The following is a 25489-nucleotide window of genomic DNA, read 5'->3' on the forward strand; positions in this document are numbered from 1 at the left end:
AAATTCTGTGTCTGACTTCGACAACCTCATTATCTATTAGGTACACAGCGCTAGTCAGATAAGCACACAAATAGCTTCAATTGCATACAAAATGGAATAAATGCAGTAATTAAGGGATGAAGCACTATAGTTATCAACAGAAAAGCAACTGTTGCATCTAATTATGGTACCAAGCGAATGCTTCTCAGAGAGCAGTAGTTCTCCACCCTGAGAAATTTAAGAGAGCTTCAAGACTACAAATCACTTCAACCAAATAAAGAAATACCTCGAGCAAATGACCTATCAGGATTTTTAAGGTCTCCCTACTTCATTTCACAGCTCGGTCAAGTATGGGAACCTGTTTTATAAAACACAGCAGTAAGGAAGGACTACTTAGAATTAAAGAATGGGCAGGGTTTCTATTGAAAGGGATTTGTTATTAAAGCACTTGGAAAAATGTTGTCCTCAAAATAGCTAATTTATTTTCATTCTCCAAACTTCAGCTTATTATACCATTCTCTGAATTATAACATTCTCTGAAAAGCCTTTCCTGACTCCTTGAATGATAGCAATAATAATCTTAATAATGGCAATAAAAATCGACACTTTTTAATAGCCCTTGCAGGATGCTAGCTATCGTTCCAAGCAATTTGAATGTATTTTAATATTAGTTCTCCCAACAACACCAGGAGATAGATAGAAGTATTATTTCCATTTTACATGAGAGGAGGGTAAATAAAGTTGTTGCCAAGCTTACAACACTAAGAAGTGGCAGAATTGGACTGAAATGTGACTTCAGAATCCACGCTCTGGAAGACAACCAACTTCAGCTTGTTGTTTGTTACAAAGCCTCCATCAAATCCAGACACATCAAACTTCAGACACATTGTGTCACATGCTGTATCGTAAATTTTTACATTTCCTACTTTATAAGCCATTCAGTAATCAAATACTGAGCATATTCTCTGCATCAGAAAATATGGCTTATTACTAAAACTATGGGGTCTGGGCTGGGGATTATATTATTTTAAAATATAATTAATATCGCTGTTCCTTAACCTCTAAGATGGTTTAGGTCTCTTTACCACATTAAATCTAAAATATGTAGGGACAGGCACAGTGCCTGCCTGGCAAGCGCAAGGTCATGTGTTCGATTCCCAGTACTGGAAAACAAACAAACAAACAAACAAACAAACAAAAAACCCAAAAAACTATGGGGTAATATGTGTGAAAGAATCTGTAAAGGATTTTTAGTTTAGAGTAGAGGTCAGTAAATTACAGTTGACAGTACACCTCAAGATGACCATTTATTTGTATAAATAAAGCTTTATCGAGCCACATCTGTGGTTTTGTGTATTATCTATAGGTACTTAAGTGTTATAACATCAGCGTGGAGTATCTGGAAAAGATGATCTGACTATAAAGCCTGAAATATTTAATATCTGGCCCTTTATAGAAAAACTGACAAATCTTATCTAGCGAATAAGGAAAGCAAATCACCAGTGACTACCCCATAATGTACATGCTCTGGTGTTCAATATACAGTAAGAACAGAAAACCAGATATCTAGAGTAGGTGAAAGAGTTGGTCAAAAATTTTCTAGAAAGCAACTCTGGGCTATTTTTTTGTTCTTCTGTGTTTCTTTTATCTCAGTGTGATACATGTACACGTGAACAAAGAACATAGAACTTCTGCTTGCACAGAATTTCTATTGCACAACAGGTGACTACGGATAACAGCAATGTATTCTACATTTTCAAAAGCTAGAAGAGAAAAATGTTGAAGATTTTTACCAAAAAACAATGAGAAATACTTGAGAAGATGCGTTTGTTTGATGTGTTTTAAACATTACACAGTGTACACACATATCAATATATCACTTTACCATATCAACATGTGCAATTTTTATGTTTTCAAATATCAGTTAAAAATTTAACTTTAAAAGGTTACTAAATACATTAACCAAAGTGATTAATTCTTATATAAAGAATGTGTAATTAAAATGCATAAAGTATTTGTCTTCTTTGACGCCTTAAGTTAATTACAAGAATTCTGATTTCTTTAACCCATTGAACTAGAGTGGGAAACACAGCATCTACTTGTTCATTGTTTTCAGTTAAACTGATAAAATTATCAACAATATACTTCTTCAAATGTAAAATGGCTGTAATACACTACCTGGAAAATCCATAGGCAGTTCAAATGGTTGTGGAGACTCACAACTTTCAATATTTTCACAAATCTCAGCTATGATCTTCTTAATTTTGAGACCAGTAATTTTAATCACTTCTCCTGTTGAAAAACAGCATTCATTTCCAGACATTTCATAAATAGAGCCTGAATGGGAGAGAGAAAAGTAAAAATAATTTTTAAGACATAGCTAAGTGCTGCAGAACAAAGCGAGAGCAAAAACCTTGCATGAAGTGTTTTTATTCGGTTCATCTCTTTGCTACTTACGAAAGACAAATTTAATTAAGCTTGGCAAAATGCACACAATGTTCCAGCGATGATGTTGGATTTTCACTTCATCCACTGGACAGAATATAAACAATTTTATTTTTGTACTATTATACATTGAATTTACAATTTCTTTAGCACATTAGCTCATCTGTCCAATGTCAAACTACAAATATGTTTTTCACTGCTGAGATTTCTGATTTATTTTTACTGGGTCACAGAAGTAGACTCAAATAAGCAAACAATGATCTAAGTAAATTCTGCAGGATTATAACATGATCCAAGATTCAAAGACAGAGAGACTTACCCAGTGGGCTTTATATTAAGAGCATCACATTTATTTATTAGATCTGTTTCTCTTTATTTTCATGAATATGAGACTTTTGTGCATTTTTATCTGTTGGTTTTTAATAAACTGGAAGTAATGCTCAATAACTTTAAGGCGGACCTCCCCAGATAAACAAAGAAAGCTTCATGTGAGTTCAGTCTCTTTCCTGAGAAACCTTTCATCATAGATGCTAATGTTGAGCTTTGTATCCGTTTACCCACCAGCCCATCATGCAAGGACAATGGATAGTGACGTAATGAAAAATGGAGCAACAGGAAAGAAGACAGACGCCAGCTTTGGATGATCTATCCCTACTAAAAAGGAAACAACCCCAAACTGCTTCCCCTTCATATTACTGCATTACAACTAAGCAATAAAATCAAAGTGACGCTACTAAGCATTAAGGAACCATAGACTTTAAAATATGATTAATATCGCTATTCCTTTACCTCTAAGATGGTTTAGGTCTGTTTACCACATTAAATCTAAAATGTGTAAGGACAAGATTTTAGATTGGTCTTTTTCTGAATTTTTCTTAATTAAACACTCTCATAAACTCTTACCTGATGCATAGTAAGAAACTAAAAGTACTTTTGGCAATTATAGTCATAATAATTAAAAATGTGATTAGACCTGGCATCCAATATAGCTTTAAACAACTGCACGTGAGTCCAACAGGTAATGGAACACACTCACATTAAAATAACTGAAGGAGGCCCACCATGGGAGGTGTTCACAGAGGAGAAACGAACATAAAAGCACAGCCAGCCCTAGGCAACCTACCAGAATAAATGTCCTGACCACATATTCCTTCTGGGATGCCCTGTTAGTGAAATCCCACCAAAAGCTAGAGGACACAGAGCTGACACTCGCCCCACAGATGTCAGAGAGAGCACAAATCAGGCAGAGTGGAAGTGAAAATCAACCACACAAATACTATCATCCATTATATGACAAAGAATATTTTTGCAGACTAGCTAGTCTATTCTGTCTGGCCCTCCAACTTTCAGTATGTACCGTACTTGTGAAATCTTCTTTTTTCTCATACAATTCCTTTAACGACTTCCATTCTCATACTTTTAGTAACTCAATACGTAGCATTATTATCAGTGTCAAGTCCTTTGTGGAAGAAGTTGAAGAATTAAAATAAATAATAAAAATCCATGGTGACATTTTGCTCCAATGATCTCAGAATAGATATTTGCTATGATCTTCATTTGTCAATTAACCACATACTAACGTTTTATATCTTCAGTATTAGCTCACTCTACATTTAACTTTTTATGAGTTTAGTTTTATTAGTGCCATTTCAGTTTCCAGAAAAAAGATCTTGTATTAGATTTTAGCATGGCTACAACACATCAATCTCCCTTATCCCTTCAGCCAGCAAACTTTAATAAGAGCCTACTGTGTGTCAGACATTGCGATGAATTAGGCATCAGAGATAAAAAGTATGGTAGTTTCCCCACTCCAGAAGAATGGATGAGGTAGGTAGATAATTGCAGCAGACTATGATACAGCTATAATATAGAAAATACAGAGTAGAGGAGAGTAGATCCTCCTCTACAATACAGAGTTGTGGGAGTAGATCAGAGACACTTAAGTAAGCAGTTACAGGGGAAAGAATTTGGAGAATGATTCCTAAAGGAGAGAACAGCTGAGCTAGATTTCAAAGGAAATATCACAGGATCCTAAAACAAGCAAAGGAAATAGTATTTGAAAAGACACTAGATGAGAAGGAGTCTTATACATTCTAGAAACTTCAAGTAGTTTTATGTATAAGAAGATAAAGTGACAAGAAAGAATAAAGAAACAAGGGAAGTGGATAGAAGGAGGCCAGACCATGCAGCCTTTGTGAAATTACCAACACATCAAAGCCATTCGAATTCCAAAGCAACCTCAGTGTCAGAGAACATACATTTCCAGTTGTCAGGGTCCAGGACCAAGTACTAAGTTAGGAAGTGGTCATTTGTACTTTACATTCACTATCTAAACTGTGGTTCATTGTGTCACCTGGGAGCTTGTTAGAGTCGTGCCCAGACCCGGAGCTGATGAATCAGAACCTGCATTTTTAACAAGGTCCCCAGATGACCTGTAAGTACATTAAGGTTTGTAAAGCATTGGTCTAGGCAACAAGTACGTAATGTGTGTAGTCTGTTTTGAGAAAATTGCAAAATTAACCTAAGAGGGAAGGGCTTGGCGGAAGAGAAGGCCTTGGAAAAAGATGCGTTAAGCAAGCACAGGAGAGGAAAGGATTTCACATAGAGAAGTCACATGGCAAGACTTCTCTTTGTCAAATTAAATAGAACAGAATTTATCCTAGCCAATTCCAGGTAGAGCCTCTGGGCTTAATTTCAACACAATGAGTATCTAATTGCAGCTGTATTATAAATCCAACAGCCTGTCTCGGAACATCGCCTTTCTTTCAAGGGTTGAAATGGAATCCAAAGTGAAATGATAAATTGATGGGAGATTACATATCAATTCACAGGGATGAGGAGGTGGAGAATTCAATGAAGAGAAAATTCTGTGAGTATTGGTCCCCACATACAAAACTTTTGATTCTTTAAGTCTTATTCTAAGCATTTCTTTCCTTTTGAAAAAAGAATAAAAAAAGAAATTCATTTCTTCCAGTCATGTAAGGAAAAAAACTCACCCAAATGCGAACATTCAGCAATTCTCTTTTACGTTTTGTGACTTCCAGTTTGGTCGAACCTCAAAGGCTGCTAGCTCATTTTTAATATAGAGTGTTCGGTGATGTCCACCACGAGAGTTGTGTCTGTGTTAGGTGACATGGACATATGGCCACTCTCAAACCTCTGAAACTGAATAGACCTTGCCATCACCAGCATAATGTCTCTTAAAACATATTCTCCTTCAGTTCTTATATAAAATGGTGCATTTTAAAAATAGCCAGCTTTCCTAATCTCAGGTGTAATTTGCTTTTTAAAATTTTGCTGAGACGTGTCTGAAATATGTTTGCACTTATATAGACATGCATATTCAATTGGCATTCATTGCTTTGTAACCACCGGATATGTGTTTTGAATATGTGAGTCTCACATCTATTCAGTGTTCAGACTGATTCTTCCCGAGTCAGAGCATATGTATTCTGGATAATGCCAAACATCAGAGACAACTGGAACAAAGCAGCCTGTTTTCAGTGATCAAACATCGCCCCGGAGGGCGGTAATGAAAGAGCCACGCGCCTTTGAAATCACCTTTTCTGTAATGCTACTTTGCTCAATAAAAACGATACATTAATATCCTTTTATGAACTCACCTCTCGTTTGACAGTCCATATAAGTAATGTTGTGATCACACTGAAACAGCCAAAACAACTGGTTCAATAGATTTTCTTCCATTTTCCCTCAAAGTTAAAAACGTGTGACAGTCAGGAAGACACTACATGGTTTGGAGGTTTTCTCCTCTTTTTTGGAAGTGCACTCCGCATCACATCACACCAACGAGGCGCTCATTCCTTGCCTTCTTCATCCACCTGTTGAAGACCAACCAATCCCAAAACTCCAGCTCCTACTTATCCTCTACAAAGCCTTTGTGGATCCCCACACCTAAGTAAGAATTCATTCTCTCCTCTGTTCCCTAATAGTGGTTTATACTTATCTCCATTATCACACATATGTGATTATTACACAGCCTATGATTGATAGCATATAAATCACAGCACACTATGGTTGCCAGCACAGCTGCAGCTTTTCCCAAGGAAAGCACGCACTATCAGTAAGGAGAATTCTCTTAAGAGGAAGGCTTTAAGTGTGAAATTATTTTATTAGAATCATTTCCCGAGACTGGGTGGTTGATAAGGCATTAAGACACCATTAGAGAGTTCACAATTTCCTCTAGACAGTTCACCAGAGGAATGACATTTAAAGAGGTTGTGCTTGCAACAGACATTGACATGGCCAGCCTTCAATACGATTCCTATGCCCTGCGAGGGAGAGGCAAAGTCTTTCTAACTGCTTGAAAAGTATATTTTTAAAAACAAATGAGCATGATATTGGACCCAGCCCACAAATAAGTGGGCATGAAAGCCCTAATAGCTTTAGTAGGGGTGGATTTTATTTGAGAAGTATATCTGAACATTGATCACAAGTGATCTTTAGGTCTTTCCTACTTCAGAAAAATATCAGTATAAAGAGGCAAAAGTAATGAGATTAGAAATTAGAAAATTGATGGCTGCACTAAGAACTAAATGGTAATCTCACTGAGCTCTAAGAATATAATGTTCTCCTTCATAACTAGTGGGCTAAGTGTTCTTCATAACTGATGGGTTTATCCCAGAGGTGAAGCCTAAAAATAAAAATATAGGAGGAAACTGTACTGTAGGTTGGTAAAACTTTAAAAGTCTCAACTCAACAGAGAAATGAAGCTCCTGGGGGATGGAAAGACTGGGCCTTGAGAGCCCCCCAAAAGCAAACAAACAAACACAGATTAAAATACAAGTGGGCTCTGAAACCAGAATAGCCTAACTTCTTAACTAATCTAAGTGATGTGTATGGCATTCAGATGATTAAGGAATGAGTCACAATTTCATACACTAGCTAAAAGCTTACCACTTTTTTAATGGCAGAATCTGTTAACAGGGTTAAAACTATAGGAAGTGGGTTTGCAAGTGGTTGTTATGAAAGAGTCCTTCTCTACGGTTCTGGGTCAAAGACTATCAAGCAAATGCAATTAGGGATGTGTGTAGAAATGAGTCCCTCTCCCGCTACCACAAAACATTTTCCTACAATGGCGGAACAAATCAGGAGTTGCTTTATTACTGTAGGAAACACTTAGTTCCAAATACATTTCGTATATTTGAATATAATTGCCAATATTTTACATCTTAAATGTTAAGTAAAGCTACTATAGACCTCTATAGCCATTTGAAATCATAAACCTGTTCTCCACATCCCATCTAATGAATATAAATGCACTGATTGCGTTGATTATATCAGGCCTCCAATGTACTATAAAGTGTTCACACTATACATAAAAAATAAAGTTTTATGGTGTTATATATTTCCCTAAGTTCATTAGCATTAGTGAAGTACTTCATTAACTATTCTGCTCATGAGTAATGGTTTAGAAATTGAAAGTAAAAATATGGAAGTTTTATAGAAATTTCTGAGGTTATGTACATTGAATTAAACAACAAAATTATTCTAGTATTTTGTGTGTCTCTACTTAATTTTCACAATTCATTTAGTTTGTATTGTATTAAAGTACTAGTCTAAGATAGGTTGAAAAAAATAAATCAGTCCTTCCCTACAGACAGTTTGAGAAAACTTTCTTAAGGTACTAGGTATAGACATAAGACCTCAGGAAAATCAGGGATACAGGATATAGTCTGAAGGAGACAGAGAGTGGAAGTCGAAGCCGAACATACTGCAAAAAGGAAAATCACAAGCTCTTGCACAAAAACTTAATCAATTTTATTAAGACATCTGTCTCAATGACCCCAGCAGTGGGGTCTAAGTGCTATAACTGAAAGTACAGACATTTTAATCAACTTGAGAGTAATATTACTAATCGCAAATTGCTACACTGAGATTCTCATTTCTATGTTATGCTCTTTTGAGTTGTATAAGCCTGTGCTCGAACCTAATTGACCTTGAATGTTTTGAGGTGCTAAGCATACATGCCAAGGTCCAAAGCCATGAGCAGGAGAAATCCTCTAGATCAGTGCTATGGATTTTTCTAAGTAGCATGACAGATATTCTCCACGATAGACATGGAAAATATGTCTAGTGTATCCTACCACTTCAGCTTGCCATCCCTAATCATCTATGGCATATTTCAGGCTGAGTCTAGGTGTGGTTTATTAATCCTCCTCAGTGTGAAGTTCCATGTGACTATCCATTAATTGGAGATGGATTACCAGGTATAAATTACTGCCGGCCAGACCTGCAGTGGGACTTTACATGCTTTCTTTAAGCCCCTTTGATTTAAAAGACTTTAATCATTTAATAGAGTTCACTTGCCGAAAAGCCTTTGACAAAAGAAATCTAGCATAATGCAGGACCCTCCCATGATCCTTCATTTCCTGTAGGACAGGGGTCTGCACTGAGGGATAAAACGTGAACCTCATAATTATCATAACTTTGTATAGCTTAATGGCATCTACAGAATGAGTTTAAATTTTATTTGTATCTCTAACCAAAGTGACAGCAATACGAAAAATCTGTGGAATCATTGAGTCTCAGTGTCAGACAGGAACTCAAATACCATCTTATTTTACATTTAATGCTCTTCAGGGACCAAGGCCCTATCTAAGAGTTCTACCACGTGGTTATCTGTACTGGAACATTTACATTGCTGGAATTCTATTTATTTTTTAAAAGACTTAAAATAAAGATTTGTTTTAAGATGACATTTTGAAAAGTTGTCACTGTAAAAAAACACTTCATTTTATTAAGTGTAATCTTTATTGTACATCTTATTACATTTATTAATATGTAGGATATGTGTATCTTGGAAATCCAAACCTTTGATTTGCCTTTTTTTTACTGATGTTGCACAAAACAGACTTTGGAAGTAGAAAAAGAAACAAACAAAAAAAACCAAAAAAACAGTACATTTGGTTTTGTTCTCTTTGTAATTAGAAAAAGAAATTCATTTTCCTTCCATCAAGGTGGGAAAGTATTTCCTCGTGCAGCAAATCTCTCATGGTGTGAATCTATTCTACGATAATCTTACAGAACTGTATTAGTGCTTAGAATAATACAGAAAACAGCTGTTTTAGCACTTCTATATAGAACTCTTAAAATGTTTGAAGATAACTGTCCCCAGTCATCTTTTGAACAAATATCAAACAAGTGAAGAATGTTCGTGGCTTCAGCTTGCCACCCAGAGTGTCCTTTCTATAACCACTTGAACCACAGTTCCATGAATGTGAGTGCCCTCCTTGGAGTTATGTGCCATCATATAGCAGTTTTCAAACTTGGATGTGATCAAGTGTTCCAGGGAGGCTGGATAGAATCTATCAGGCATGTCCAAAGGACATTTCTACCAGAAAACTAAAAATCTTTGTATGAAGAATAAGCAGGCATTTCATTTGGTTTCACCAATAGTCAAAGCAATCCCTATAGTATAAAAATAAAAATCATTCAAAGACAAGCAGTAAATTTACAAAAATAAGTCCTCATGGGTAGCTTGATTCTCCTGCTGCATTCTTTACACATTAAAGCCAAAACACACAGATTATTTCTGCAAAGAAGGTAATAGAAGCTTTAGTAGTTGTTCAGCACAGAGACTCAAAGTACTTTTGATGGCTTGGGGAGATAATAGTCTTGAAAATATAGGTTTTATCAGAAAAAAACAAAGATTTTTCATGATTGCCAAACTCTTTTATGTGAATGTAAGAGTCAAATTATGTAAGATTATCAATAGAATAGATTTCAAACCAAGAGAGATTTGCTGCATGAGGAAAGACTTTTCTACCCTGATGGAAGAAAAATGAATGTTTTTTTTTTCTAATTACAAAGAGAACAAAATCAAATGTACTTTTTTTTTTTTTACTTCCAAAATCTGTTTTGTACAACATCACTAAAAAAAAAAAATTGCAAATCAAAGGTTTGGATTTACAAAATGCTTCTTATTGAAAGAAGTACATCCAGGCCCTGAGGAAGAAAGTCAAAGAACTTATAATCTGCAATTAGTTTGGAAAAGGAATGGAGAATTCCCAGTATTTTCTGGTAGAACCCACGGGAAGTAGAAAGCTCAGGGGAGAGTTATCTTGAAGAAAATCTGGCTCTGATTAGGACACACCACTTGTAGAGATGCAGACTTCTGCAAATAACCTACCCAGAACTTTTCTATGATCAGCTCCAGTAAGCTGTCACTGTGGAGTGTGACAAACGGCCATTCTAATAAATTTTAAATCAATCTGAAGAAACAAGCTCAGCTTTACGTGTCTTCTACAGCTACCTGCATGTCCACCAAAATGATGCCTATTCACATGTAGAGGCTCCTAAATCCATCATTAAGTTATTCATTAAAAGGATGAATAGCAAGCAAAAAGATATAATACTCATGGTTACAGTTTATTACAGAGAAAATATTCACATTCAAATGAGCAAAGGAAAGAGATACACACTCATAGGGCAGAGTCAGGAATAACCTGGCACAAGTTTCTAGTCTCTCTATTTTGATGGATTCACATGCAGTGAACATAATTCTCCAAGGAATGATGGGTAGCAACATGTGCAAACTATTGGCAATCAGGGAAGTTCACCTGTGCCTTAGTAGCCTGGTGTATTACTATGAGTCATTCACATAAGCCTACCTGACTGCCCTCAGCTCCTCAATCTGTAGGTCTGCTTTCAGCAATTGAACTGGTATACTGTGGCACAGCACCGAGGCGAACAAAACCAGGCATCTCCCAAATCTTACACGTTTTCATAAAATCTATGGAATGGCCCAAGGTCCAGACTACACAAAGACCCTGTTTGCATTTAGGATTTCCAAGAGCTCATAGGATAAGTCTCACAAGCTGGTCAAAGGCTTTTTCTTTGGGATGAGCACAACCGGAACACCTAATGTCGGCAGAGATAACCCTGGACTGAGAAACACGTATCAAAACTTCGGTTAATCTTGTCAGGAAATAAATATGCAAGACTGGGAAAGGGCAAACTAGATTATTGTGTATTCTTTCAATGGAGAACTAAGTATCGACTAGTAGACTTCTGGGAATTATATGATTTTACAGAAGTATAAACCTGTGGATGATGTTATACCCTCTTGTGGAAAATTGACAGAAATGTCAATTTCACATAAGCCTACATGACTGCTCAGAGAAAAGATTTAGTTTGTTTTTAATATCTATTAGATGTTATCATTCCTTTTATAAAGTACAATATTCATTATGTCAAATTATCCTTCTCTGAAGGAGCTCAATTTTCCTCATGTTTCTGTAAAGTTTGGAAAACAATGAAAAAACTTTCAGAAGAATTGAACTAACGTATGTAATATTAAAATTTGTTCAATACTCATCAAATTTTCTATCATCCACTGAGAATCTAATATCATCTAACACAGAGTATAAAACTAGAAAACCCCAAATAAAACAAAAAGCCTTCCAAAAATAGAGGTGCTCTTTTCTTGAGAAACTCACTTTCTAAGCAACTCAAATATATAAAGAACAAAATCAAACAAACTGATAGACACTAACACCACATAGAAAAAGCTTTGACTACAACTGTTAGGATATTTTACTGATCTTTGATAGAACTGTTAATAGCCAAGAAAAATAGTTTGCTGTAGAAAAGAATATAAGAATACTGTTTTCTGACAACCATTCTTGTCCTTGAAAGACAAAAATCTTAAAAAGGTTCCCTAAACCATTGTCATTTTTGGGAAAACTCTGAGATGCAATCGATTTGAGCACAGTTGTGTATAGACAAGCTTCTTTATACTCAGTGATGTGCTTAATACTCTGGAATGCAAACGAGTGGATGAAATAGTTGGTTATGAACCCATCCCAAGTTTTCTTATTCCAAATTTCTCAGCAACTGTTCCTTAAGCAAGAGTGGAAAGTAACCTCACTTTCCATGAAATCTTCATGGGTTCTAGCCTTTCTCATGGTTAGTTTGTGGTTTTTTTCAATTTTTCTTCCATCTTTCATTTTCTAAGAAAACTGCTCAAGTTTTCACTGTAGTATCTAAATTTCAGGCATTGAGAAAGAGATAAAGAGGAGGAAACATGCTTTTAATTTTAGTGGCATGCAGCACAAGTTTCACACTGAAACTCCTTCGCAGCTCAGTGGCCAAACTTATCAAGTGGACATCTGAAGCTGCAAGGGATCCGTGCAATATCAACCTTAGCTGAAACTTTGTACAGTAGAAGGGAGAACAGACAGAAGACAGCTGATACTGTCTGACCAAAAAGGCAAGGAGACTGTAGTGATACCTCCTTATCTAATTGGACTGTACATTACCTATAAAACATTACATTGTTTTGTGGAAAGATGAATGTGCATTTTCATTTCAAAAAACCAAGGACAAATGTTGGATCCTGAGGTTGAGACTGCAGAACGAAGCTTTAGGACCGATTCTCATCTTCCCTGGAGAATAACTGTCACACATGTACATGCACATACTACTTCCTCTCTCCATTTATTCCTAGGCATGTAATTACAAAAATACTTTCTTGGCTGGGAGTGTAGTTTCATAAAGAGCACGTGTTTAGCATGCAGTAAGCCCTAGGTGAGACCCTTCCTACCTTTTGGAGGAATTCTAAAGAAGCACAATCAATAGAATTACTGCTCTAGTGAAAATGTAAGTTGAGTCTTCCATAAATGCAGTTAAGGGCTGGAAATAGAGCTCAGTAGCACAGTGCCTGCCTAGCAATTGCAAGGTCCTGAGTTTCATTCCCAGTACCAGAAAAAAAAAAAAATTCGGTTAGTACCCACATGAAGCTCATGACCCCTTGCAATGTAACCAATAACTACTAATTAATTTAAAGTAACCCCCATAGCTGGTGGCTACATTAGTAATCAGCACAGATCCACTAAACCTAAAGGGAAGATTCAGTGAGAGCTGAGGTTTTCCTGCTGATGCAGTGTTTCAGAACTCTGATAATGTGGGCATTCATGTATCACCTTCATTGTGCTTTCACGCTAATGAAGTCAGCAGCAAACAAGTCAATGTGGAATACAGTACATATGTGGTAGTTAGGGTATGATGATAGCCAAATAGTGTCAGTCTCAATTGCTATTTGTTAATACAGAAGAGAAGGGCATTCCAGAGAGTGAAAGCATCATTTTCAAGTGTGAATAAATTAGCACATGTTAAAGGATTTTCTGACATTCAATTTCTTTCCATGCTGACCTCATAAAACAGAAGTCAGGGATTGGACAAAACTCAAGGAGAATGGATTTTAAATGTCACCAATAAAGTGTTACTCTCCTGAGAAAGTTTTTTTTTTCTTTTTTTTTTTCTTTTTGGAGCTTCTTTTTGAAGAATGGAAAGAGACACTGTGGGCAAGGAGATGTGTTCCAAAGTGACACAGACCTGGGCGAGCACCAGCCTAAGACAATAACTGCAACATCGGAGTAGCCATCAACACTGGTGAGAAAAACAAGTAGAAAAGTAAGACGAAATTGACTTGCAGATTAAGATGTTGGGGTTCTAAGAGAATACTTGGTCACTACGATTCATTAATGTGGAAGAACTAGTAAGGAGGCAGTGAACTCAGCTCTTGATATACTGTTTTCCATATCAAATGATCACCTTTGCACACGAATGGTCCTATCTTGTTCTCTTGGACAGCTGCTCTCAGAGAGGTTGCACCAGACTCTCAATGGGAGAAATCTGTAAAAGGCAGGTTCCTGGCCTATTATCCAATAGTCTCTGATTGTAGAGGTAGAACCAGGGAACATGTAATATTTGCAAAGTGCCCTAGTACATTGAAAAGTTTAGTTAGGTTTGCAAACATTGTTGTATATTATTAGCTAGACAAGAGGAAATCATGGTGCACATATGAACTTGAGAGTGAGTGTAGACCCCAGGAAGAATGGCTTTCATCAAGAAATTAACTAATAACAGATGCTGGCGAGGCTGTAGGGAAAAAGAAATCCTTCTGCACTGTTGGGGGGAGTATAGACTGGTATAACCACTGTGGAAATCACTGTGGAGATTCCTGTAAAAACAAGGATTAGAGGTCCCATTTGACCCAACTATTCCCCTTCTGGGTATTTTTCCAGAAGAATTGAAAACATCATACCACAGTGATATATGTGCACCCATGTTTATAGCAGCATAATTTGTCATAGCTGAACCTTGGAAACAACCCAAATGCCCATAAACCAAGGAATGTCTAAAAAACATGGAGCATTTTTATACAATGGAGTATTACTCAGTTATAAACAAAGATAAACTTGAGGCTTGTACAGATAAATGGATACAACTGGAGATCATACTCATAAGTGAAATAAATCAGACCCATATGTACAAACATCATATTGTCTCCCTAGTATAAGAAACTGAAAGAGTAAATAAAATCTGAAAGATACAATAGATATTGTGCAAGGGAAAGAAACTGCTCAAAAAGAAAAAATAGCTGTGATGAAGGAAAGGAGAAAAGAAAGAAAAAAAGAAGGGAAAAAATATATATATATACACACACAAGATACCTAAGATAATGGTACTACTAATTTCTATTGGTTTATTGACAGGAATAGTTAATGCTTAGTTGTTTGATCAATTTTGCACGTCTATATCTGGTAATCTGAACAACTACTTTGAAGATAACAGTATGCAATATAACAACTATTTTTAATTTCCTATCGTCCTGTTTTGAAATTCCGTATTGCTTTTAGTGTTTTTTAAAGTTCTTATTGTCTTTAAAATAAAAAATAAAAAGTTAATTAAAAGAATAAAGACAAAATCAATTTAATGTAACTAATTATATTAGTAGATCTGCCCCAATAAGAAAATGAATAGAAGCTGAGACATGGTGGAGATAAATGTTTAAGATTATTCATTATTATAATTTATATGTAATTTACTTTAAGTATTTCTGCATAAAAACGAGATGCATGTCTATGCGTAGAATAGTTTTAACCCTGGAGAAAGGATGAATGAAATGCTTGGTAAGATTTAAAAGTACACTCTTCAGAAATATAAGAGCAAAGGTGACTAGCTCACCAGAAGTCCAAAACTACCACGTGTATCTGCATCATCTATTAATCTAGGTTTTCCTCATTTAAATGATTGTTATAGGTCAAGCTGGTTTCTAGGTGAAATGACTGGTGTCCAAACTATGTTTATTAGTCCCGGATTCCACAGAGGCATGCTTGCTACTGCAAAGCAACCAAAGAATCTCCTGCATCAAATATGGGTTCTCTGCTTGCTCTCTGGGCTCGGCGGCTGACTCAAAGCAACCTCGTTATCTGACTCTGACTAGAAGAGTAGGTGCATCCTGGCTGAACACTGCTGTGGAAATCTCTAATGAACTTTCCATGCAAGGTACTGTCAGAGATCTTCAAAAGACAAGCTGTGGGACTCCATCAAGCTGACGCAAGGGTCGCATCACTGTTTTTATGCCTGTTGGAAAAAAAGAAGTTTTATGCATTTGGAAAGGTTTGATCTAAGGCTGTCTTTCAGTGTACTAGACCAGTAAATTTGTGGTAAAAGACATCAATAGCTGACATCTGCTTTCAGGGACCGAAGCCTGTCAATATCTACCAGATGTAACCTGTAATGGCAAATGACCAGATCAATTCTGCTCAGTCTGTGGTAAGTCATTTTCTCTGAGAAGTTTAGTGTGATTATTTTTTGTTATTCTTAATAAAGCAGATAGAATTCATAAGCACATTAATAAAGAGTAATGACTGAATTTTACTAAGCAGTGAATTTGATTTTTTTAATAAATGATGTCTGCCTTGAATAATTCTGATTTGTCTTACAAAGGGATCTGAATTCAAAAAGCAGCACACATGAAACCCAACAGTAAAATAAAATGCTAAAAGTCACCTGTCACACAAATGGTGTACGTTAGTTAATCTGAACTGTCAACTCTAATTTTTATTTCTTTATTCATTTTTTATTTTGTGTAGTGCTGGGATAAAACTCAGAGCCTTGTACATGGTAAACAAGTGCTCTAGACTGATCAGACTATCAATTTTTAATTAGAACAACTAAATGAATGCGTTATTGTTCCTAGGAAGAGGAGAATGTTTTTAGTAGTAGAAATTAAAATTTCTATTCTTATTTCTTTCATTAGTGGAGTAAAATACTCATTTAAGCTTTATAGCATGTATTATGATAAGATGTCATTTGCTAGGTATCAACTTAGGAAGAAAAGCTTCTTAAAAGAGAAATTTTATACTGAAGAAGAAAAGTTCCCTTAGGTATATTATGCAAAACTTTTGGCAGTCCAATTAATCGTTGATGGAAATAATATCAAACCAGTAGTCAATCTAATCTGATGAATTTTCATTAACACATCTTAAAATGTCTTGTAACTATTATGTCTGACTCCAGGTAAGGGCTGAGTTCTTTGACAGTTTGGACCATGATAGTTTCATGGTTTTTACTGCCCTAAACTTAGAATACCATAAGTACTAGGAAGTCATTCTAAGAGTACTAGTTGCATAAATGAATATTCTTAGACACTTTACTTATTGGTTGAATAAAATGTGTTTATATTTCAAACTTCACTGGAAAGAGAAATGCTGATCTTAGTAATACAAAATGACAGATTTATGGTTTATTTATTAATAATGGATGAAGAGAATAATTATATGAGAATATGTGAATTAAGTCTCTATCTCCATAAGATCCAAAAGTTTGTGTAGGTGATTTAGAATGCTGTATCATCCTAAATATAGTAGATTTGCTGGGAATGTAGAAAATTACCTTTTAAAAAATGGGTAAATTATGCAGGGGCAGAAAAAATAAAGCAAGGAGAACCATGTTACTAATTTAAAACTTCATAGTAATCTCTGCTAATGAATAATTAATTCAATAATCACATGATTGGATTCCAGAGTTTTGGAAGGAAACTGTTTTGCGTATTATCAAGCTTTTCTTGAAGTCACTAGAAAAGGAAAAGGAAGAAAAGGTGCTTTGGTCTGTGGTTAGGGCTCACACATCCTTTATCGGGCAGGTGTTTGTTCTTCAACTGACACAGACGTTGAGCTGTAAAACTGAACTTAACCTAGAGAAAAACTTTTTTTATTCCTAGTTTTCTTTGTGAGATTAGAAATTAGATAGTCCATCTAATTATATAGACTGCCAGGAAGCTGCCCTAAGAAAACTTCTGGCAAACTATTTTTCTTTAGAACAGTAACAATAAACTAATGTCAAATAATGACTTTAGGCTTCCATGTGCAAATTATTATTTCATAGGAAAAGATATGCTTCACGTAAGTAGCCTTCATCTACTAGTCCTTGCAAAAATTTTGGCTTTGAAAGGTGTGACAATTCCAAATATTTATTGATATAAAATAAATTAGACATTCATTTAAAATATTGTTTTAAATTTTAAGATCTTGAGGTTTCATCAAAAACAGACATTCTAAAACTAAGCTTTCTGATTTTTTTATACATTAACTTCATGTTACTTGGTTTCTTATTTAAACATTTGCTAGTAATTTAGGAATGCCTGACAAATTCTGAAGTATCATAATACACAAAACAGTACTATTCTTATGGCAAAAATGTTGATTTGATTGGCTTAAGTAAATGTTGATCAATGATAAATAATTGAGCAATAATTTTACAGGTTAAAATGAATATAGTCAATTAGTATTCCTAGACAAAATGCTTATTTTATAACATTGAAAAATGAAGCAGATAATAAAAATATAATTTAATTTAATTTACTCTGTTGCCCACTATATCTTTCTACTTACAAAATGAAGAAAACATGTAAGTATTCTACATTTATATGTTTATATGAGAAATTATTCACCAGTACTTGATTTGCTTACTTTTTATTGTATAGTCAAGATTCGTATTTAACAACACATAAAGGAGAGAATTTTAAGTGCGACTATTCTAACATAGATATAGATATTGTTCTTCTTTTGCAAAACTGTCTACATTTTGCACAGCTCCTCTCAAGTAAACAATGTAAAAACTACCCTGCAGCTATTTTCCTCTACACTTTTTGAAAAGAATGCAACTGAAATTGCTTTTACTTAAGCTTCTTTGCTTGTTTGCAATGCACCTGTTGTAGAGTTTTTTCTAAATATTAAGACCTACTTAAGCTCAATTTTAGGAAAGAACATGTTTCCCACAAGTGGATGAGCACAAATGGACTACATTTTGAAACTTTCAATGCTTTTAGTCTTATTTTCAAAATGTAATGCCCAATTATACTAAAAATGTAGCTACTAACTGACCTGTAGTGTCTGGTTGGACACGTGCATTCTTGGTCACCAGCTTACATATATACACAAACTGAAATGTCAGCTCTGAGACAGAAGAACAGGAAAAGAAAGAGTAGAAAAAAGCAACACAGAGAACAGCAAAAGAAAGATTGCAAAGTTTTAAAAGAAAATATAAATCAAATCTCTGTGACCCTGAAACATGGCAGTCAAAGTAATCATTTTGCAATAGACTTCAAAGAGTTGAATAGCTATAAATATTATGAATTAACAAATTTCCCATAAGATAATACACTTGTATACATATGAAAACTAAATTCGTGTATAACTGAACGTAGTTAGGGTTTACATAATGATATGCATTGCTTTATCGCTATCCACATCTTTATGCACAGGGAACACACCTAAAATACATACTTTGTGTGTATTATATGTACTTATCTACCCAGGTCTATATCCAAAGTGCATGGCCCAGCGTCCAGCCCATAGTAAGTGTTCAGTACGTGTCCCTATCGTGTCACTAATAATCTGCCACAATCTAGCCACTAATTCCTTTGTTTATCTGTGATATTTTCCCAACCTGGTGCTGTCATTTCTTTCCACAGACAAACAAGCTCAAAATGCTGCACCTCTTCTAGTGTATAGTCAGGTTTGGGGATTTTAAAAGTTCTTCCCCTACCCCCACCTCCTAAGTGAGTGTTCCTGGGTCCCACATGTTTTTGATTCAGCACACGGACTCTAGGGCAAACCCTGAAATAACAAGCCTTCTTTCGCTCACTCTTAAATCTGCAATGTCAGCCCTCGCAGCTCTGCCACGATTTATCTTTAGATGCTCATTTGTGTGTCTATGTTTTGTTAGAGCCTCAAACGTAGCAGAATATGACTTCAGTACTCCATTTCTGCTTTCATCAGCCAGGATGTCACCTACCAGTCTGAAATCTTCAACTGCTCCTTTGCCGACTGCCTTTCATGAGCTTTCAAGCCCAGAAGACGACCCAAAAAGACCAGGGACGTGGCTGCTTCTCATGCACTCCTTGCTGTGCATCTGCTTCTTGAATCCACCGGGTAAAACTTCTACTGGGATGGGTCCTGTTCTACTCATCTGGGATGAAGTTTTGCTTGTTGTTTTGTTTGCCTTAAACATTTCAGAAATACTTTGGACTTTTCTGTAATTTCCAAGTAAACTTCAATGAAGTTCTTTTACTTTTGTGAACAGGAGGACACCTTGGGCTAACTGGTACCACCTTAATAAAATACTGTGAATGAGGCATTTTAAAGCACAGGAATTTACTTTCTTTTAGTCCTGGGGCTAGAAGTGCATGATCAAGCTTCCAGATGATTTAGTTTTTGGTGATGAGGACTCTCTTCCAATTTTGCATACTTCTGCTTTTGACGATGGACTCACAGACATTTCTGCAGTGTGTGTGTGTGTGTGTGTGTGTGTGTGTGTGTGTGTGTCCTCTCATCAGGACACTAATTTCATCACCCAAGGGGTTCATCAATAACCTCATCTTACCTAATTTTTTCCATAGAGAACCTATCTTTAAATATATTCACATTAGGGCTTAGGCCTTCAACACAATATTTTGGGGTAGGCAAATATTCAGTCTATAACACATATTATAATAAATGCATTGTTTGGTTCTTACTGATTACAGTACATCTGATATATTTGTTATAAAGAAGCCATTGAAAATATGACCACGTATTGCCAGATTTACCCACTATTCTGAGTAGTCATTGGGCTGCACTTTCAATTTTTAAATTTACATCAACTTCTAAAGAATTTTCTCTTGTTCTAATAGTCTTATTTATCTTAACTTTTCTCTGACTTTCCTGAGTGGATAATTACAGCCTCTTATAAGATGGTTTGTGCCATTTAGAACACTTTAGTGCTGTTATAAACACTGACTTCTACACTATATCTACCTCCTTTTGTTGCCCTACAGAGCATACCAGTGCAGGGGACCACATTTTATCTATGTTGAGGCGGAAAGAAAAGATGGAAAGAAGGAAGGAAATAAGGAAGGAAAGGAGGGGGAGGGAAAGAGGGAAGAGGGAAGAAGAAAGGAAGAAAAAAATGAAGGAAAAGATTATTTTAGGAAAAATTTTCCATGATCTTAACAATTTCTGTACCAACCAGAAATATTATAACATTTATTGTATTCAAAATATAATATCTAAAAACTTGAACTCACAAGAGCAGGGAAAAACATTTTTATGACATTTAAAACGTCCTATGAGAAACACTTTGGGCATCACATTTCTGGACTCAGGAAACATTCTGCTTTTACTTTTGCAAATGGGTGTGTGCTTTCTTCAGCATTTTTTTCTTGATAGAGTGAAAATGAATGAAATCTGCCGATTAAACTCATAGTGAAGACAGAGGTTCTCACATCCTTCAGCAGAGTTTTGCGCATTTAGATTGGACTGTCCGGGTTTCCATGGGACCTAAAAGCCTATGAGGCTGTCGGTCATTTCCGCTAATAGCATTTCCGATCTCTCCCTTCTTTCGGCCATGTTGGCTTCTCATTTCTCCTCAGATATACCAATACATTCTTCCAATAAACCTTTGCTGACTTATAATAAACCATAACCCTGAGTACAACAGCTGGAGTGGGTTCTCTGAGTCCTCCTAGGAAAATCATCCAGCTTCAGAGTGGCCACGGACAGACACACACAAACACACACACACACACCCGTCACAGACACTGAAGAGAACAATTTTCTGCCTTCTGAACCATCCACAGGAGCATGACCTCTAAAGAGGACAAAAGATCAGTTGGACTTCATCAAAATTTGAAAACCTTTGCTTCAAAAGAAAACATCAAGAAATTGAAAGGACAAATCATAAAGAGAAAGAAAATATTTGCAGATGCATTGCTGAAAATACTTGCAAATCAAGTATCTAGCATATATAAAGAATTTTTGTAGCTCAATAACAACTAAGAATAATTCAGTGAAAATTGATCAAATTATTTGAAGAGATATTTTAATAAATAAATTGCTAGTAAGCATGGGGAAATAAATTGCTAATAAGCATGGGGAAAAGACTACACAGTGCTTTTGTTTTATTTTTCATTATGTTTTAATATGCAGTTTTTATTAAAGTTATATACCAACACAGTTTAATAGTTTAACATTCTATAAGGTTTGCTATAAAAAAAAGTATTCCACAGCCTTTATCCCTGTAAGTCACATTTCAAAAGAGAATAATTTTCAGTGGGCTCGAAAAATTTTTTTTCTGGTACTGGGTATGAAACCAGAGCCTCAAATACATTAGGCAAGTGTTCTGTCATTGAGCTACAGCCCCAGCCCTTCAGCCTGTCCCCTAGGTATCTGCTTCTATGTCTCTAATAATGTGCATTATTACTGCATCTTGATCTTGCAGTGTTAGGCATTATTTATTCACTTTTCCATATTTTATGCCTCATTGTCCATGAAGGAGCTGGGGAAGGTAAGTTTATAGACAGAAAGCAGATGAGAGTTGCCTGAGGCCGGAAATCCAAGTGGGGATAAATGGCACACAACTGAAGGCAATTCTTTGAGGTGATAGATCTGGTCTAAAATTGGTGATGATTGCACGTCTTTATAAACTTCTGAGTAACATTGAACTATGTGTTTCTAAGGAATGGATTCTGTAGTCTGTAAATTATACCTCACTAGATATACAGGAAAAATACAGTGGGAGACAAAAATAAACAACATATATGAGAAGGAGATGGGTGTTTAGGTTTAAAAAAATGAACAGAGCATGGAAGACAGAAGCTATCGGTGAGGGGAGGAAGAGGGTTGCAGGATTAATACCTGTCACAGACAGTGGGTGCAGCAAGTTAGTAGCTGACACAGGAGCTTCCAGCCCAAGAAAAGACATGAGCAAAGCCCCCAGATAGGAGAAGCCAGCCAGCTAGGAAAAGGACATCCTTAAACAAGCCCAGAAATAACGGGGCAGGGGCCAGTGTAGGGGTGTATGCTATACTCACTGTAGTATAACAGAGGTGTGGTATCATTCAATGGACATTTTAAAAACAAGATTCTGACCAGACATGGTGGCCCACGCCTGTAACCCCAGCTACTCAAGAGGGAGGATCACAAGTTTGAGGCGAGTCTGGGCAACTTAGTGAGAACCTGTCTCAAAATTAAAACTAAAAATATCTAGGGATGTAGCTCAACAATCCCTGGATCCTGCCCCTTGGAGCTCAAAAACTACACTTAAAAATTTAATAAAGTATGACCCTAGATGGTGGTTGAGGATAGAGATAAGGAATCAAAGGACAGAGAAGAAAATTTTAATAATGCTAACAATAAATTGGAGTGACTTGAACCAAGAGCATAAAGCAAAGTTTCTGGAAGTGATGAGATTCACACAAACTACGGCAAAGAGAATTTTTGCATTTTTCAATTTTTCTACCTTAAAAGTTAATTCATATTTTCATAAAAATTATAAAAAAATACAACAAAATGTGAACAGTGTTCCTCTATCCCATTGAGTAATGGGTAGTTTTGTGCTTCCACAGTTGCTAAATTGCTAACCATATGCATGTATTTTTATAAGGCCAATGAAACTTTACCTTGTAACTCAGCAAAAGCTCATGATGCTACTTTGGTTTTCTGTCAAATTTGTAAGTCAGCACCAACATGATGGCAAATATATAAGTGAGAAAGTTAGCAATGTGCAGTATAGTAAAACAAAAACCTAGATATTTCCTGAATACAAAGTAATGAACTCACTTTTCAATGAGCAGATGGTAGTGTTATTACCCAGATAAATTTCAAGACATTATATGATCCTAATATGCCTCATGTAACATTACAGAATATTATGAAATGTCAAGTGATAGAAGAAAATACTAAAATGTTATAGTAATTTTATATAAAATAAGTCACACTAGTAGTTAGCATAAATATTTACTAACATTTAATGTTAAACTTTCTAGTATACACTATTAAGAACAAATCAATTATCCTAAGACATGCATAGTACACAATATCCTGAGACAGATTGGAAATTCCTCATTCGTTCAGTTACTTTCAATATACTTTCATGTAATGGAGTTCCTATGTGTCCCAGTAAGGTGATTTTAAAAATCTTTAAGTTCTAATCTAATTGATACTCTCAAAAAACAGACAATAAATGAAAGCTGTCAACAAAGCCACTTGAGAATTGAAGTTTGCAGAGTCCATTTAGGAAAAAAATGGTAGAGCAGTACTTCTGCTTACCCAGGCTGTCATCAGTTGCATATAACTGCTATCTAATAAAACACCCCAAATCAGATTTATGAAATAACATCAAGAATCAATAAATGAGATCATATCAAATTAAAAAGCTTCTCTACAGCAAAGGAAATAACCTTCAGAGCGAACAGACAATCTTCAGAATGGGAAAAATTTGTGCCTTTGGACCAGTTATTCCCTGGACAAAGAACTAATATCTAGATTACATCAAAAAACTCAAAAAAATTAGACCACCCCAAAGAAAAGACCCAATCAAACAATGGGCAACTGAAATGAATAGACAATTCTCAAAAAAAGAAGAAGAAATGGTCAATAAATACATGAAAAAATGTTCCATATCTCTTGTTTTTAGAGAAATGCAAATTAAACCAATACTGAGATTTGCTCTTACTCCAGAAGAAACGGCTATTGTCAAGAAGTCATAATAAATATTGGCAAGCCTGCAAGGAGACAGGAACCCTTCTACACTATTGGTGGAAATGTAAACTAGTATAAACACTGTGGAAATTAGTATGGAGAGTCCTCAAGAAAAACTAAATCTAGAAATTCTATTTGACCCAGGTATTTCTCTCCTAGGCATCTTCTCAAAAAAGAGTCAAAGACATCACATGACAATGATATGCATATAATCATGTTTATGGCAGCACAATTCATAATATCTAAATCCTAAAAGTGGTCTACATGTCCATCCAAAAAAGGGAGGATTTAACAAAAAGTTGGTGTTTACTCACTGTAGAGGACTATATGCCATAAAAGAAGACAAGCTTGAGTCATTTGTAGGAAAATGAATACACCTCAAAACCTAATGTTAACTGAACTAAATCACACACACAAGCTTAAACATCACATGGCTTCTCCTGTCTGAGAAACCAAAAATATAAGTAGAGAAAAAGAAAAGATAATAGGAACTGGAGAGAAGGATCTTTTCAAAAAGGGAGGAGACCAGAAGATGGAGGGAAAGGGAGGAAAAAAAGAACACAGATGTGTTATGTCCCTGTGCCAACTCCCCACGAGGCAGGTAAGCACTATGCTTCTGTAAACATTAACCAAAAAAAATAAGAAAAGGGAAAAAAGTACTTCATACGTCAATTGACAACTACAAATATTATTGAGAACCCTTCCCCTGTGTATAGATTATGTGGTATTTATTGGAATTTCATACAAATCTTTCATAACTGCCATTCAAAACAAGTACTGAAATGAATTCAAACCATTTAAATTACAAATATTTTCATATTATGTGGTGTTTAATCAACATTTTCCGTAAAATATGTAAAATTTCAAAGTATTTCAGCAATGTTGTTGAAGCTATACTAACTTCACAGCTTTTATGAAGAAAAAGTGGGTTTTCACTATGAAAAATATTAGAATTGTTTACAATATTATTATTTTTATTCTTACAATTTTTATTATGTATGATTTAGAATGACAATAAAAATTAGCAAAAAAGTATATGTGAAGAATGTACCTCTTTTCGCAGTGGATGATATTTTTAATCAATAAAGTCCTGATCAAATATGGACAATTTCAGTCCCTCTATGGCCAATATTGGCTTTTTAATTGTCTTCTTAAAATTTTCTTTTGTATGATTTATAGCTTCTTATATTTAACCTGTCTAAAAAAAACTGTTGCTATTCTCACCAAATCCCATC

The 25489-nt window shown here is 35.5% G+C and overlaps 1 protein-coding gene across 4 annotated transcripts in view; it reads right to left on the reverse strand.

The window, feature by feature from the left end:
* Themis (thymocyte selection associated) overlaps nucleotides 1–25489 on the reverse strand; it is a 165206-nt gene that overhangs the window by 131987 nt on the left and 7730 nt on the right. For all 4 annotated transcript variants that reach the window (XM_005389175.2, XM_005389174.2, XM_005389177.2 and 1 more), the window contains exon 2: nucleotides 2158–2316. In XM_005389175.2, coding sequence (XP_005389232.1) covers nucleotides 2158–2316 — 159 coding nt within the window. The remainder of the gene's footprint in view (nucleotides 1–2157; nucleotides 2317–25489) is intronic.

The sequence above is a fragment of the Chinchilla lanigera genome, unplaced genomic scaffold, assembly GCF_000276665.1.
Source record: "Chinchilla lanigera isolate Chin_1 unplaced genomic scaffold, ChiLan1.0 scaffold00035, whole genome shotgun sequence".
Taxonomy (NCBI): domain Eukaryota; kingdom Metazoa; phylum Chordata; class Mammalia; order Rodentia; family Chinchillidae; genus Chinchilla; species Chinchilla lanigera.